The 17,591-nt window shown below is 39.7% G+C and overlaps 1 protein-coding gene across 2 annotated transcripts in view; it reads left to right on the forward strand.

Moving 5' to 3' along the window:
• amfra (autocrine motility factor receptor a) overlaps positions 1–15,795 on the forward strand; it is a 66,969-nt gene extending 51,174 nt beyond the window's left edge. For both annotated transcript variants that reach the window (XM_078544003.1, XM_078544004.1), the window contains 2 exons: positions 9,107–9,294; positions 13,451–15,795. In XM_078544003.1, coding sequence (XP_078400129.1) covers positions 9,107–9,294; positions 13,451–13,604 — 342 coding nt within the window. In that variant the 3' untranslated portion in view covers positions 13,605–15,795. The remainder of the gene's footprint in view (positions 1–9,106; positions 9,295–13,450) is intronic.
• Positions 15,796–17,591: the final 1,796 nt, after the last annotated feature.

The following is a 17,591-nucleotide window of genomic DNA, read 5'->3' on the forward strand; positions in this document are numbered from 1 at the left end:
TGCCAAAAAATACAATGTCATTCTTTCAAAAGTGTCACCTTGTGGATGGTCCTCCCCTGTTAATTCTTATGCTGTCTTTTGTTGAGGGACAAATGATTCCAGCATTGAAACAATTGTGCTGTGATTCATTAGTGGAATGCATGTGTGTTAAAGTATGGTTTTTATGCATAATAATAGTAACAGGTTGTATTTATATAGCATTCTTAACGTAATAAAGCATCTCAAAGTACACAGGAATGATAAGATCAAGATCAAAATTTGACACGAGGCTGCATGAGACAATATAAGGGTCAATGGCCTAAAGCCTGTTCAAAGGAAGGTTTTAAGGTACATCTAAAAGGAGGGCAGAGAGGTTTAGGGAGGGAATTCCAGAGCTGAGGTTTAGACTGCTAAAGGCATGGCTACAAATGGTGGAATAATTAAAATTTGGAATGCTCAAGAGATCCCCACATCCACATCATGTGGCTGACGTTGTAGACCCTGGTTTGTCCCTTCAGATTCCTTTAAATTCTATAAGTAACCTCACAAGATCCTCTCGTTGTCCTACCTCCTAAATATGAAAATATGGCATCTAACTGTCCTAATATTTCAGTGTTAGCTAACCAGATAGTAGGAGGTTCAATTTGTGAACTGTCGAAGTCTCCCTCTACCTCACTTTCACTGTCTCTTTCATCCTCCACTATCACCTTACGGCCTGACATACCTGCTCTTTCCTATCTGCTTCCCTACAATGGTATCGTTTTAACATTGATATGACAGTTGATTCTTTTTCCTGTGATCTGGGGTATTTAAGAAATAATTTACTTTACTAACCCTCTTAATTATCTTGTATGGGCCTCTGAACCATGTTTTCAGAGGTTCCCCCTGTAATGGCGATAATGCTAACACTTCATTCCCTGGTTGTAATGTTCCGGTCATAGCTTGCTTATCTGCCTGTTCTTTCATCTTTGTTTGAGAAATTTTAACATGTTTTTGAGCCACTTTGAAGGCTCCCATGAGGCCTTCCTGGAACATGGGTACATAATCTAACATAGAGGATTTGTCCTTCTCTCCTAAAAACTTCTCTTTGATTAATTTCAGAGGGCCTCTTATCTAATTTCTGTAAATTAAGCCAAAAGGGCTAAAACCAGTAGACTCATTTGGCCCTTTGTCCCAATCATGGGGATATTCATGACAGTATGCTTTGATCATTGTTTTGAGAGTTTGATGGTAACTCTCTAAAGTTGGAACTTTGATCCGACTGGATCTCTATCAGTAATCCATATAGAGTTTTTAAAAAATGGGTTAACTTCTCTACCAGTACTTTAGCTGTAATTATCCTTAAAAGGATAGCCTCTGGAAATCAATTTGTCATACCCATAATAGTAAGGATATACTAGTGTCCAGCTCTTGTTTTTGTAATGGTCCCACACAGTCTACCCCACTGAATGGTTCCTCAAAAACTCGTATGGGAATTAAGGGTGCCGGTTTGATTTCATGTTGTGGCTTTCCTACCATCTGGCATGTATAGTATGTTTTACAAAGCTGCACACATCTCATGAAGACCTGGCCAGTAAAACTACAGATTTATCTATGCTTGAGTTTTCTGTATCCCCGCATGTCTAGCCTTCGGAATTTCACATGCTCCCTGTAATATTTCTTTACAATATTTGGGTGGTACCACTACCTGACGAACAAGCGTCCACTCCTCATCTGCAGGTCTGCGAGGAGGCCTCCACTTCCTCATTAGAATTCCATTTTGACCATAATATTCTGGAACTTCCTCAGCTTCAGTGACAGTTTGGGCTGATTATGCTATCTTTCTTAACTCTGGATCAGCTTGTTGAACCTCAATTAGGAAAGAATTGTTAAACATCTCTTTCAGATTATCTAAGTCTTTAAAGGAAGTTTTAGCCAGCCAAATATCTGTCTGTGTTATCACTTTGGCCTTCGATGATGGACTTTGCTTAGCCATTGCTTCGGTCATCACACACACAGGAAAAATCCCTGGAACCTTTTCCTGTAACTGCTGTCTCTTGAACCTCATTTGGGCTATCTCTAATTGTGGGAGAAGCTACCACCTTCGCTCCAGGTCAATCATTTCCCCGGAATAAATTAACTCCATTTACACATAACTTTTGAACAACCCCTATCATCACTGCCCCAGACATTAGGTCACACTCCAGGTGCACCCAGTAAAAAGATATGGGTATATGCTCCCCACCAAAACCATTGACTAAAACTTTGGCTTTTAATGCGCTCTCTGGTGGAAAAGTTATGCCTTTCCCCAGCAAAAGTATTTGGGTGGCTCCCTGTGTATCTCAGTATGATTATAGGTTTAGCTGTCTCATTTGAGGGATAAGGGGTTAGTTTCCCCCTCGACAAAAATGCTTTATAACTCTCATGTATCTTGTTCACCTCTCCTGAACTCTCAGCAGTATTCACACTCTGTTTCACAGTTGCGGTTAACACTACAACTTGATCTGTTGTATTTTCAGTCAGGGTTCCTTTTCCTGAGTCACCCTTATGTAGCTCAATAAGTCCCATGGATTTCCCGCACAACCACCAGCACTCTGCACGAACATAATCCCACCTTGTTACAATGGAAACACTTAGGCCTTCGAATATCACTTCCACCCTCGCACCTTCCTTTTTTGCCTGAGGAGTTGTTTCTGGGGTATTTCCAACTGTCCCTTCTTTTCCCTTTATTTGCCTTCTTTTCACCTCCTCACCGCCTGTCCTTCTCAGGTTTGTGGGGGTAACAGAAAAAGGGTTTGGATTTATGGACCAGCTGATAATCGTCTGCCATTGTGGCTGCCTGCTTAGCTTTTGCTACCTTGTGGTCTTCATGGGTTCTAACTATTGGAGAAAGTGAATTTTAAAGCCCTTTCAAGAAAATTATTTCCCTAAGAGCTTTATATGTTGCCTGTATCCAACGGTCAAAATTACTCTGCTTTACCCTCTCAAATTCAATATAGGTCTGTCCAGGTTGTTTCCCTATATTCCGAAATTTCGCTGTCGACCTGGAGTATGCCTTGGGGACTAACTCGTATGCGTGTGGAATAGCCTTTTTTTTTACTGCATTCTAATCCTCAGAAACCTCTTCTGACAGTGATGCATAAAACTCATGAGCTGTACCCACCAAGCTAATCTGTCAGAACAATATCCAGATTTCTTTTGGCCATTTCGTTTGCTTAGCCACCTTTTCAAACAAAATAAAGAATGCCTCTACATCCCTTCCCTCAAACTTTGGGGGTGGGGCGGGTGGTGCTTGCACAAATTTAAACATCTCCACACTGGGCTTTGGGTTGGAGGTTTTTTCATCATCAGAACCTTCAGCATCTGAGGCCTTTCTTTTTTTTTTTAAAGTCCAGCCTTCTAAGCTGGTATTCCCTTTCTTGTTCCTCTCTCTCCTTTGCCTCTCTTTCTTTACTCTTCTCCCTTGCCTGAAATTCCAGTTCCAGTTTCCTAAATACTCTTTTTTTTTTCCTTCCCTTCCTCTTTCTTTTGCCTGTAGCCTTTACAGTTCCAATTCTTTCTTTTTCTTTCTTGTTTGCCACTAATTCAAGTTTTTTCATTTGCAACTGAATCTTCGTCAATTCAATTGACTCACCCCCTGAAGTACGTGGTCTGTCTGGTATCTCTTCCAATTTCAAATGCCGTACTTTTACTTTAACTATGTCTGCTTTCCTTGCCCCTACGAGTAATTCTAACTCCAACTTATTTACCAATTCAGTTAGCTGAGTCTTAGTTACTTTTTGTAAACCAGTCAGGGTTACATTTTCTATCTGTTGAAAAGTCTTAGCAACTTCAGCCACCATTTTAGTTTACCAATATATAAGCAACCAGGTCTCCATCCTTTTAACCCTTACCAATTATTATTCCGCGTCCAATCACTTTAATTGATGGTCCGCGTTTCAAATCCTGCAAGTGCTCCCAATTTATATTATAACCGGGATGGGAGGAGTGCGTGAATTATCAAGCTCCACTACTCTGCAAGCGTCCCATTAATTTAATTTAAATGTTTAACTATCTATCTCTTCCTAAAGAATTCCACCAGCGTGTGTGCACACAACAACACACACAGCCAAACAAAGGACAGAGTCTCTCTGCAGATAGGCTTTGGAGGTTGGGCATTATAAAATAAAGGATAAAGTCCACAGGATCTCAACGCTGTCGACCTGGAGTTCCCTCGTGTGAAGATGGGCTGCTGGTCCTGGTGGATGTCTGGAAGTTTTCACCAGCTGGTCCCAGCTTTGCAGGTCCAAATTCAGACTAGTTACACTCAGATGAGGGCTCTCTGGATACCGGTTCATAGCTACACACAATTTTAGGCAAGGTAGAGAGAGCGAGCCAGCTAGGGTAGCCTTCCTTCATCAGCTTGTACCCCAACAAGACTACATTCAAAACAAGCAGGCTCAAGTTTTTTTCCTCTCTCCAATGTGATTTCCAGTAAGTTGCCAACCTTTTTCAGTTTTTTTTTCTCCATCAATTAGTGATTGCAGTTCAAAACAAATAACCAGATCTTCCTCAAGTACCATAAAGGACAGGTGGTTTCTTGGAAGAGGCCTGCTCCCTGACAGTTCCAAGGTGAACTTATGACCTTTTGGATGCTAACCTGAGATTTTTTTTTAAATGCCCAGATCATACCATGTCCCTCCATTTTGTAAAAGACAAATTCAATCTTGAGAGAGATGATTCTAACATCACTCGGCTTTGTCTATCGCATGCTGCTTCTACTGTTTGCCATGCAAGTAGCCCTGTGTTGTAGCTTCACCAGATTGACACCTCGTCTTTAGGTATGCCTGGTACTACTCCTGGCATGCCTTCCACTCTTCTTTGAACCAGGGTTGTTCTCCCCCACCTCCCCCAGTTTGATGGTAATGATAGAGTGGAGTATATGCCAGGCCATGAGGTTACAGATTGTGGTTGAATACAATTCTGCTGATGGCCCAAAGTGCCTCATGGATGCCCCAGTTTGACTTGCCAGACCTGTTAATCTATCCCATTTAGCATAGTGGTAATGCTGCAAGACAGAATGGAGGGTATCCTCAATGTGAAGACAGGACTACTTCTCCATAAGGATTGTGTACTGGTCACCCCTACTGGTACTGTCATGGACAGATGCATCTGCAACAGATAGGTTGGTGAAGATGAGGTCAGGTATGTTTTTTCTCACCTGCTGATTCCCTCACCACCTGCTGCAGACCCAGTCTAGCAGCTATGTCTTTCAGGACTTGGCCAGGTCAGTCAGTAGTGATGCTACTGAGCCACTTTTGGTGATGGACATTGAAGTCCCCCACCCAGAGTGCATTCGGTACCCTGCCATCCTCGGTGCTGCTTCTATTTGGTGTTCAACATGGTGGAGTACTGATTTATCAGCTGAGGGAGGGTGGTCGGTTTTAATCAGCAGGAGGTTTCCTTGCCCGTGTTTGACCTGATGCCATGAGCCTCCATGCGGTCAGGAGTCATTGTTGAGGACTCCCAGGGCAACTCCCTCCTGACTATACTACTGTGCTGCCATCTCTAGTGGATTTGTTCTGTTGGTGGGACTGGGACATTGTCTGTAAGGTATGATTTTGAGAGTATGCCTATATCAGGTTGTTGCTTGACTATTCTGTTGGATTGCTCTTCCATTTTTGACACAAGTACCCAGGCATTAGTAAGGAGGACTTTGCAGGGTCGACAGGGCTGGGTGTGTCATTGTTGTTTTTGGTACCTCGTCAATGCCAAGTCTGGTTTCATGCATTTTTGACTTTGTAGCGGTTTGATACAACTGAGTGGCTTGCGAGATAATTTCGGAGAGCATTTAAAAGTCAGCCATATTGCTGAGAGTCTGGAGTTGCATGTAGGCCAGACCAGGTAAGGATGGCAGATTTGCTTCCCTAAAGGGCATTAGTGAACCAGATGGGGTTTTTACACCAATTGCAGTGGTTTCATGGCCACTATTATAGGGACCGGCTTTTAATTCTAGATTCTTTTTTATTAACTGAATGTAAATTCCACAAGATGCTGTTGACATTTTGTCAACAAGATCCCTTGGTAGGATTTGAATCCGTGTCCTCAGAGCATTAGCCTGGGTCTCTAGATTACTAGTCCATTGACCTTACGAAATAAATAAAGGGCATAGAATAATCCTGGACCATTTTAACTATCCATAAAAAAACTGGCAGAAAGTAGCAAAAACGTTACAGGGTTGGAGTTTTGTGCAGTACTCGTTTCTTATCTAGAGTTAGAACATTGCTGGATCTAGATATGAGAAATGAACCAGAACAGATCATTGAACTAATTGTAGAAGAGCATCTAGCAGTAGCAACCACAACATTATAGGGTTTAAATTAAAGATTGAAAATGCATAAGTAAGACAAAGACCAAAGTAATAAATTGGGGGAAAAAGCTGATTCTACAGGATGAGAATAGAATGAGGGAGAATTTGCTGACAAGAATAAAACAGTGGGAAATATTTAGTGTTGATCAATACATTTGACAAGTAATTTAAAAAAAACAAGGGCAAACTAGACAGTATTGACAGACTATGGATGATTATAAAAAATGAGGGTAAAATTGAAACTAAAGTAAAAGGCATACACAAAGTACATAGACAACAAAAGAGATGATAAAAGGGAATATAAACAGGTTAGGAAAGCTGTCAATAAAACCATTAGCAAGGTCAAGAAAAAGTATGAAATTAAATTATCACGGAATATAATTAGTAAGGTATTTTAAAGATGCAAGTAACAATAGAAAAATCAGGATAGCATAAAGCGATACACGTGTTAAGCTCATGACAAAATATTAACTAATTATTTAATTGAGGAGACTAACATGGTGCATGTGACATTAGAAGAAAATGTAAACAAAAAACATGTAAGATGAGAGCATAATTGATGAACTATTCAAACTCGGAAGGTAAAATCCCAGCCTGGGTGGATTGTATTTGCACGTATTAAAGGAAGTTAGGGAAGAAATAGCAAATTTATATGTGAATTATTTGATAATTGAGGATAATTTAGTAGATGTAAATGTATTTGGATTTCCGAAGAAGTCTTTATAAAGTATCACATAGTAGATTAATGAATAGGATCAGAAAATGTGGAGTTGGAATAATGGTTAGCAAGGTTGCCCAAAAACACAAACCATATTGAGGTTAATGGTAGTTTAACCAGATTAGCAAATGGTGGAAAGCTCAATAGGGTTGGTGCTGGACCTACTGCCCACTAGTTACAGAAAGGTTTTGGAGTACAATTGCAAAATTTGCGGATGACATTTGTGGGGATTTGGTTAATACGGTGGAGTGCGTAACAAAATGCAGCAAGACTTTAGTAAGCATGCAGAATGGGTGTGCAGTTGCCATTCAATATAGTTAAGTGTGAGCTACTACATTTTGATAAGAATGAGGTGTCTCACTCAGAAAATAAATGTCTAAATGGGGTTGAATAACAGGAATCTGGGGATTGATACACAAATCACTAAAGTAGGTGCACAAGTTAATAAGGCAATTTTAAAAAAAATCAAAGCATCAGGTTTCATTTTTAGAGGCAGAGAAGTTGTTAAACTTGCATAGAACCTTGGCTAGACTATAATTGAAGTACTGCAAACCATTTTTGTCTCCATTTCATAAAAAGCACAGCGAGGCACTGCAGAAGGTGCAGAGAAGATGTATACTAGAATTATATCAGAACCGAGAGGTTATACCTATTGGGAAAGATTTGAACAGGCTTGGGCTTGTTTCCAGAAGAAGACTCTGATAACTCAATAGAGTAGTTCAATATAATTGAGACCAGACCTGGAGCCATAAATATTAAGGCAGTGACTGATACATTCAGTGGAGAAATTGAGAAAACTTGCTTCATTCAGAGTGTACCTAGAATCTGGAACCCTCTATCACAAGGATTAATTGAGGCGCATAGCATGAATGCCTTTAAGGGGAAGCTAGATAAACACATGAGGGTAAAAGGAATAGAAGGATATATAATGGGGTTAGATGAAGAACAGTGGGAGAAGGCTTCTGTGGAGCATAAAGAAGAGAATGGACCTAGTGGGCCACTTTGTCTGTTCCTGTGCTGTAAATATTTTGTAATCCTTTGTGACCTGATCACATCCATGTTCACATGAGATAGCATCACAACTTTAGACTGAAGAGTAGTGACTAATGGATAATTTTAACAATACCTCTATTGATTTATATTTTCACTCACATCAAACATCTTGCTTTCCACATTCTTAGGAATATTCTCTATAAGGACCTGTACCATATCAATAACTTGAGGTATTAAACCAGTTTTCTTAGTAACGAGCTCTGTTTTTGTTGAGCGAATGAGATCAGTGTAACTCCTCTATTTGGCTGTCAACAAAAATACCACCCTTGTTGCACATAATTGCTGATGGGCTAAGTGAAATCTTTAATTATCAGTGTGCCTTTGATCCTTTACTGTTCAGCAACAGCTAATTCCCATGTTCTATTGCAACCTTAAATAAAATTTAAACAGATGTTTTCCTGTTGCAGGACTAATTTTTTGACCTTGTATCCATGTAATTGTTTACAGATTCCCTGAAGCTTAGGAAGCATAATGTACCAGCATGTTTTAATTACCTTCTCTCACTAAGTTTGTGGTTATTTCAAATTGAAACCTACCGGTCCATTAGGGTCAGTCTCAGTTCAAAAGTTAAGTTGTCACTACTTTAAAATTAAATCATGCTTCCCTACTTAACAAACAAAGGCTAACAATATGAAGACAAATAATTGACACACTTTGTCAGTCTGATTAACTCATTCCTTTTAATTTCGATTGACTTTTCTTAATGTTCAGGCCTCCATAATAGAGGAAGATCCCTGGTCCTGCATCTAGCGTAATAGCTGATTCAAATTTGCGAAGTTGTCACATAGTGCAAGGCAAAGCCTACCATTTTTCACCTACTCAAGTCATTGACAATGCATTCAGATGAAATAAAAGTTAAAACTGCAGTTACAGTAACACTTTGCATGTTAGTGGCTTCTGCAGATTTGAGCTTTCCAACAAAGTGTTCATTCATTTATCTGCACTTTTCATAATTATAGTTTTACTATGAATCAGCTTGAATGTCACTGTACATGGTTAATGTGGCAGTGTCTTCTTTACATCCTCAGACTGAGCATCCAGCCCTTGAACTTAGCCAAAGTGTGGAAGAGACATTTGAAACTGGCGCTGAATTTCCACAAATTGATGTTCCAACTGAAGACTTCGAGGCACGGGGAAGTCGCTTCTCAAAGTCGGCTGATGAGAGACAACGAATGTTAATGCAGCGTAAAGAGGAACTACTGCTTCAAGCTCGGAGGTAGGGGGCTATTAAGGGGTGGGAGAAATTTGTGTTTAGGGCCTGATTGATAACCAGTAGGACATTCGGTCATTATGGGGAATACCTGGATACTTGTCCAACATGTATCGGATTGTTGAGCAATTTTGGAAAAAAACTAATCTCATTTGAAAATGTTAATCTGTTATTTTGGGTCCTAATGTTATGTTTAATTGATATGATTACATTGTTGTCTTAACAAAAGGTGAGAGTGTATGACTGAACACCGTGAATGTTTTTAGCTGTTTTGAGAGCCAGCTTGGATTTGTAAATAGGTCATGCCTGACAAACCTGATTGAATTTTTTGAGCAGGTGACTAAAGCAGTGAAGAGTTTGGATGTTACTTGGATTTTCAGAAGGCATTTAATATGGTGTCTCATAAGAGACTGTTAGCTAAGCTTGAAGCTCATGGAATTGAAAGCAAATTATTAACCTAGTTATGAAAATGATTGTGAGACAGGCAACAGAATCGGGTGACGGGCAGTACTTTAACTGGCAGGATGAAATTAGTGCGTCCTCCAGGGATCTGCTCAACTATTTACCATATTTATTAATGACTTAAATGATAGAATAGAAAGAAAACATATCCAACTTTGCAGATTACATAGTTATCTGGTATTGTAAACAATGTTTATAGAAGCATAAAATTTTGCAGGGATACTAATAGGTTAAGTGAAAGGGCAAATGAGACATGTGGATTTCAATGCAACCAGGTTGTCAGATCATCCAATTTTGGACCTAAAAAGGGTAAATAAACATACTTTGCACATGGCGAAAACAATAGAGGTCCAAAGAGCTTTGGGGACCCATGTACACAGATCATTAAGTATCACGGACAGGTACAGAAAATAATCAAAAAGGCTAATTAATAAAATGCTGGCCTTTAGATTGAAAGGAGTAGCATGCCAGAGGGTAGATGATTTGTTATGTCTATACAAAGTTAGGCCACACCTGGAGTACTATGTTCAGCTTGGGGCTCAAGCAGCAAGTTATATTTATATAATGCAATTAATGTTATGAAATGTTCCAAGGTGCTTCACAGGAACATTATAAAGTACAGCACTAGCCATGTAAGAAGATATTAGGTCAAATGACCAAAGGTTGGTCAAAGATGTAGGTTTTAAGGAGTGTCTTAGAAGGAGGAAAGCAAAGTCAAGAGGTGGAGACGTGTAGGGAGGGTATTGCAGAGCTTGGGATCGAGGCAACTGAAGGCCTGGCCACCAATAGTGGAGCAATTAAAATTGGGGATTCACAAGAGGCCAGAATTAGCTGACGCTGATACCTTGGTTGGTGGGCTGGAGGAGGTTACAGAGATAGGGAGGGGCGAGCATGGAATGATTGAAAACAAGGATGAGAATTTTAAAATCAAGATGTTGCTTGACCAGGAGTCAATATAGGGGGTGATAGAGGAATGGGAGTTGGTGCAAGTTAAGACATGGGCAGCAGAGTTTTGGGTGACCTCACGTTTACAGAGGGTAAAATGTGGGAGACCACACAGGAGCGCATTGGAATAGTCAAATCTAGAGGCAATGAAGGCATAAATGATTTCAGCAGCAGTTAAGCTGAGACAAGGGTGAAGTTGGGTGTGATATTACGGAGGTGGCAATAGGTGGTCTTAATGATGGCACAGATATAAGGTTGGAAGCTCAACTGAGGATCAAATGTGACACCAAGGTTGCAAACAGACTGACTTAATCTCAGATTGTGGCTACGGAGTTGGATGGAGTCGGTAATGCGGGGACCGAAAACAATTACTTTGGTCTTCACCAATTTAATTGGAGGAAATTTCTGCTCATCCAGTACTGAATGCCGGATAAGGAATCTGATAATTTAGCTACAGTGGACAAGTTTAGAGAGGAGGTGATGGTGGGGTACATGTGAATAAGGCTGTGCCTTTGGATAATGGTGCCGACAGTCAACCTATAAATGAGAAACAGGGGTGGCCAAATATAGATCTTTGGGGGCTACCAGATGTAAAGGGAGCAGGAGGAGAAGCCATTACAAATTATTCTGGTGATTAAAATTAGGTAGGTAAGAATGGAACCAGATGAGAGCAGTGTCACCCAGCTGGACAACAGTGGAGAGGCATTGGAGGAAAATAGTGTAGCCAACCCATGTCAAAGGCTGCAGACAGGTTGAGAAAGATGAGGATGGAAAGATACCTCAGGGAGGATATATTGGCTTTGGAGGCAATGCAGCATAGATTTACCAAACTGATACCTGGACTCCGAGCGTCATAAAATAGCATGGCAATTTTGGAATTTTAAGTGATTTTTATCAAAGTTTTCAAGATAAAGTAGAACGGATAGGGTCAATAGAGAAACTATTTCTGCTGATTGGGGAGCCTAGGACCAGGAAGCACAGTCTGAAAGGCCTTTCAGGAATGAAGGTGGGTCACACTCGCAAAGGGCGATGGATGTTTGGAATACTCTTCTGAAAATGGCAGTTGATGCAGGGTCAGTTAATTTTAAATCTGAATGAATAGATGTTTGTTAAACTAGGGTATTGAGAGTTATGGGGTATATGAAGTTAAGTCACAGATCATCCATGATCTCTCTGAACGGTGGAACAAGCTTGATTAAATGATTGTTCCTATTTCTTGTTCAAGATTGTTCGGTACATATTTTTAAAATGCTGAACAGAGCCCCTTTAAATTCATGTGCATTATGTCAAGTGGTAGTAAATGAAGAAATGGCTGGAAAAGTAATGAAAACTAAACCTCACTGAATTGTAGCAATGCTGTGGTGAGCAACAGGACATCTAATCCTGCTATTAGACACATTAGACAAATTAACAAGTGTTTTTTAAAAAAAAATTAATTCTTAATCTTGACGCTCAGCAGCTTCATAACCCATGCACTGTGGGCCTGAGCCAGCCTGTGTTCCAATCTTCTGCAACAAGCAATTTTGTCACCTGTTTCCTGTGTAAAATCTTTTTGCGATCAAGTATTGGACAAAGTTTGTTTGCTGCAAGGAGAGAAAAGATTTATTTCACTGGTGACAACAGCTAAAGAGGAAATCACAAAGGCTGAAGTTCTGGGCTGTTAAAGCAAATACTTATTCCTACCTAGACCGTCCCAGAAACATTCATGAATAGCACATTAAAAATAAATTCAAAAAAGAATTGATCATCAACTTGTATTTATATTATACCTTTAATGTAGTAAATTGTCTCAAGGCTTCACAGAAGCATTATCAATTAATTTGACATGGAGCCAGCGAAGGAGATGTTAGGGCTAATTGCCAAAAAACTTGGTTAAAAGGCTAGGTTTTAAGGAGTGTCTTAAAGAGCCTGCTATAAACTCAAATGAGACAATTGCATAACATTAAACAGTAAAGGTATCAAGTAATTAATTTCTCAATGTTAGAAAGAAAGAACTTGCATTTGTATGACACCTTTCATGATCTTTGGACTTTCCAAACTGCTTTACAACCAATGAGTACTCTTGAAGTTTAGTCACTTTTGTAGGAAATGTGGCAACTAATTTGCACATGTTGGACATGTCCTGACTCTATATCTTTTACCTACATACTGTTCACTCTTGCTCCCAAGGAAATGATTAGTCTGGAGAAGAATAATTTGCATAAGATATCTTTAAAATAAGCTGCATCTCACCATTATGTCAACACGCAGTACATCGATTAGTAATACATTGTTGTATTTACAAGTGGGGGAGAATGGAGAGTGATTGCACTTCAGTTAATAGCATTGATTTGCTTACAGAATTGAAACAAAATATACAATTGCATACAAGTATTACAACACTTCTTGATGTCAAGGTGAATAGGTGCACTTGGTTAGGATGCAAAACTTGTCATGATATGATATCCTGTGACTTTTAGCACTTATGGACAATATTAAGATTTTTAATAAAGAATCAATCCTCAGATGCTGTTGAAAGTGAGTGGGGAAAAAATTAGTGTTCTGATTTGGTCGGGTCAGTGGAGTGCTGCCATACCTGCTGACAGTGCTCAGTGATCCACCTCTAGGCTGCCTGATCATGTTTAAGAGCACATCAAGTTTAGAAATCTGACCATCTGCATGTCTGGAAAAGACTCGTGTAGAGGGATCCATGGGAGGAGAGGGATGATGGAAATTACTGCTTATTGTAACAGTCTGTAAATTTATTTTCTCACAGACGGTACGTAAATAGGAACCAGAATGAAGCTGAATATTTATCTAATGGAGGCATGTCCTCTGAGCCACCACTCAACACAGACTCTCTTACTTTGCGGCGTCGAACCTTGGCAGCTGCAGCCGAAAGACGTCTCCAGCAACGACAGGACTCCTAGTTCTGATGATTCAACATCAGGCACCTAGAATCTTGATATTTTCTGAATCACTTGTCTGGCTCTGTTCTTGCAGCAGCAAGAGCAGGGAGAGCAGCATCCCAAACCACTCTGCAAAGTCATGCCATTGAGCTGGGGAGTTATACTATCACATGTACTGTGGCTACACTAATGGAGCCGGATCTCAACAGTATTTTGGGTGGGAAATGGCATGGACGGTTATTTTTTTATACAGCCTTTGTGAAAACAATAAACAGCTTTTTACCTGCAAAAAAAGAAAAAATAGCTGTAAGTGTCTGGAGGCTGCTTTTAAACTTTTCAACTGCGGAATGTATGCAGTCTGCAGGTTTGCCTATGGTGGATTATGAAAGGCTGTCTGGTTCCAAAAACTCATTGGGTACTACAGCATTGCTCCTTGGGGCCCATCAGCAAAATTGTGCTGAAAATTGACAGGTTGTGCGCCATGGTGTTCAGTAGTCAATTTAGTTTCTTCATGGTTTTCCCATCGTACAAGAAGCATGGAACAATTTTATACCTACAGCATACACCCGTTCCTTTTCCTTTTCTGCCGGTCATATGCAATAATTGTCTCATCTCTGCACAAAGCTTCCATGCCTTTTTGGAACAAGAAGGTTTTGATTCTGTTTCTGATTTTTATTTGCGTTCTTTGTTTCAAATGACCCATGTTATCTGAACTGTTATTTCTGTAATTTGATGCATCCCAACTGTTCATGTCAGTAGTATTTGTCAGAAGCTGGCTGTCTAAGGCAGTTTCAAGTCACTTGTCGTGGCTGTGGATTGAGTAGCTTTTGATTTCTACTCAGTTGGTTAGCTAGAAATGAAGTCGTATGGATTGGGGCATTGTGATGACCAGTTACAAAGAGTGTGTAATTTTCAGTATTCCCACTAAGAAATTAAGCCCAGGTTTGTTTTTAATGGGTTTGAGCAACTTCAACCCATCCTTCCCAGAACTCGCTACCTTTAAAAACATGCATGCTGCTCCCTCTACAACCACATGCATTCTCATAATTTGTCATGTAAATTAAACATGTAAGTAGCATATGAAAAACATGAAAGCCAGCATCCTGTCCATTAGGGATGTATCTGTTTCATTGGAAATCTGGCTGTGATTTGCCAGAAATGCCCTTATGGTTTTGAATCTTTGGGGGCGGTTGGAAGTGCTTTATCCAGCTGTACGGTGTTTTATGTAGGATCTATGGTACTGATCATGTAACAGCTTGGCAACTTGAGCATTAATTTTAAATAAAGTATTGCACGTTTGCATTCAGTTTAATCTCTATAATCAGACGTGCAAATTACAGAATTTGCTTTTTTTATTCCCCACCCATTTTTTTTTTAGCTAGTATATTTTGAATACACACTTTGATTTTCACTCAAATGTATTATCTCAAATAATGGGGTACTGACCTTTAAATCCTACTAAATATTCCAACATGTAGACATCCAGATTAAATGACTGCCGATTATACACTAAAACACTTGGAGTACTGTGGTCCCTGCTTCGTTTGACTGGACACTTTACCATGAAATAATCACTGCAGTTATAAATAAGTAGTGGCACAGCATTTTTCCAAAAATCTTGCTTTTTGAAACAAATAAAATTCCAACATTTTCTCTCTTCCATCGGACTAACTATGGCCAACATTTAGAAATTGAGTACAACCAAAATTATATGGAATTGAGGTAAATTTAACCAATTTTATTTTTGTGAATACTCAAAGGAACAGTATTCTGACCTGTTTTTCAGACCCTGCACATGACTATGGGTAGGTAGGGATGGCAACTGCTTGATGCTGATACCGCCTTTACATTAGCTTTGTAGATCTATTTTGAAGGGGAGGGGTCCTTCAAATGTAAGTGCAATGTGAATGGTATGTCTTTACTTATATTTTTGACTTTTTTTTACTGAACTCAAACCTGATGTAAATTGTGGTAGGAACACTTTATTGTGCACTTGTAAAGGAGCAGTCTCTTCGAGCCTTTTCATATTGTACTGAACACTCTCTCAGGGATGAGTGAAAGTGTAAGACTTTGCAAAAGGCCTTGCTGTGATGCTTTTCCTTTGAGATAGTTTCAAATATACAGTTTGATTTACATATTTTTAAGCACTATTACCATATTTTGTTTTATGAAATTATTTAAATAAAATGCATTTTCTGGTTTGTCCAAAATGGATATTGTCCTTTTTTTCTTCAAACTGCTTCTCAGTAAGAAGTTTGTTTATATCAAATGTTGAATTAATCATGTCTTGACCTCATACCCCATTCAGTATTTGGTACTCTGTAAACACACTTATCCCTAATTTTACAAATAAATAGCACTTATGGTAATGCAGTTCAACACATGCAGTAATAGGGTTTTCATGGGATAGTTCATATTCCAGACCTGGAAAGTGTAATTTACACACACAGCCCTGCAATGATTGGCCCTGCTGTTACTTATATTGTGTGCTAAAGGTGAGGATGTTGATGCTATAGAATGGAATACTTCAACTATTTTGGACACTTAAAAGTATTCCTGTTTTATGCAAAATGCTGAGCCACACAGGCCTGTATGATCCCAGGTTCTGCAAACTTCTGTGATCTCAGGGTGGCAGCAGAGGTGCTACAACTGGACACAATAAAGCTGGAATTGAAAAGGGAAAATCTTGTCATGGTGCTTGCTGTTTATAACTTTAGCAGGCTGTGCCACAAATGCAAACTTGCACTTGATTGTGGTGTACACTGCTGTCAAATAGCTTCCTGGTGCTTAATTATATTAAACATAATCATTTAAGCAAGACATTGAAGAGCACTGTAGAACAGGACTTCCTGAGAAGTGGGGGGTAAATGGGGATTTGGGAGAAAATTGGCAAGCAACAATCACTTTGCTGAGTAAAGCTCTGTTCCTCAAACTTATGCATAAAGGCACACAAAGACAGGTTCATTCCCCACACAACTTTTCTATGATCTGATGATTGCCAATGCAGTGTTCAATTAGGGAATCAGCATTGTGAATGTCACTATTTACACTTTCTCTCAGATCTTTGTAGCTTTTGTCTTCCCGCTCTCTTCCCCCATCACGTTCATAGGTACACTTACTGTTGTATCTTCCATCCTAAAAACCACCCGGTATTGATGCCTTCTGGTCTATTTCCTTTCCTGAGCCTCTGTTTCTAAGGTGAATTGTGTTCAAGGTGTGGAATCTTGACTATGGTTCACCACAGAATGAGTATAAAGCTCCTTCTGTCCAACAATGTGCTTTAGGAATACATTTGAGTTCCTCCAATGAACAATTGTGATATGTTCCCGTTTCCATAATCGGATACATTCTCGACCTTTTAGGAAGTGCAGTGTACATTTACCAGAATGATACCTGAATGGTTTAAATTACAAGGAGAGATAACACAAACTAGGGTTGTATTCCTTGGAGTTTAAGTTAATGGGTAATTTCATTAAAGCTTTCAACATGTTAAGAGGATCAAATAGGGTTGATAGAAACAGTTTTTCTGTCAGTCGGAGAATCTAGGACTAGGGGGCATAGTATAAAAAATTAAAGCCAGACTTTTCAGGAGTGAAATTGGGAAACAGTTCTAACTTAGGGTGGTAAAAGTTTGAAACTCCAGCAAATGACATTTGATGCGAGATCAACTGTTAATTTAAAATCTCAGGTCTTTATTGAGCAAAGGTATTAAGACAGATGGAGCAAAATTCATAAGAGTTCACGGATTAGCCATGATCTGATTGAATGGCAGAACAGGCTGAAGGGACTTTGTGTTCCTATTGTGGGTCTGTGCAAGAGGACTAGTTGAGTGGTTTCATGGCCTCTGCTTGAAGGTATTGCAGCATCTTCGAGTCCGGCTCCTCTTGCTATTGGTAACGGGGATAACGCCCCCCGGTGACGGTAATTGACGTCATTGGTTAGCAACAGAGAGACGCCGAAAGCGAAATCCAGGCCGGAGAGAGCGGGGCCGAAAGAGAAATCCAGGCA

This window comes from Cetorhinus maximus, chromosome 6 (genome assembly GCF_964194155.1).
Source record: "Cetorhinus maximus chromosome 6, sCetMax3.hap1.1, whole genome shotgun sequence".
Taxonomy (NCBI): domain Eukaryota; kingdom Metazoa; phylum Chordata; class Chondrichthyes; order Lamniformes; family Cetorhinidae; genus Cetorhinus; species Cetorhinus maximus.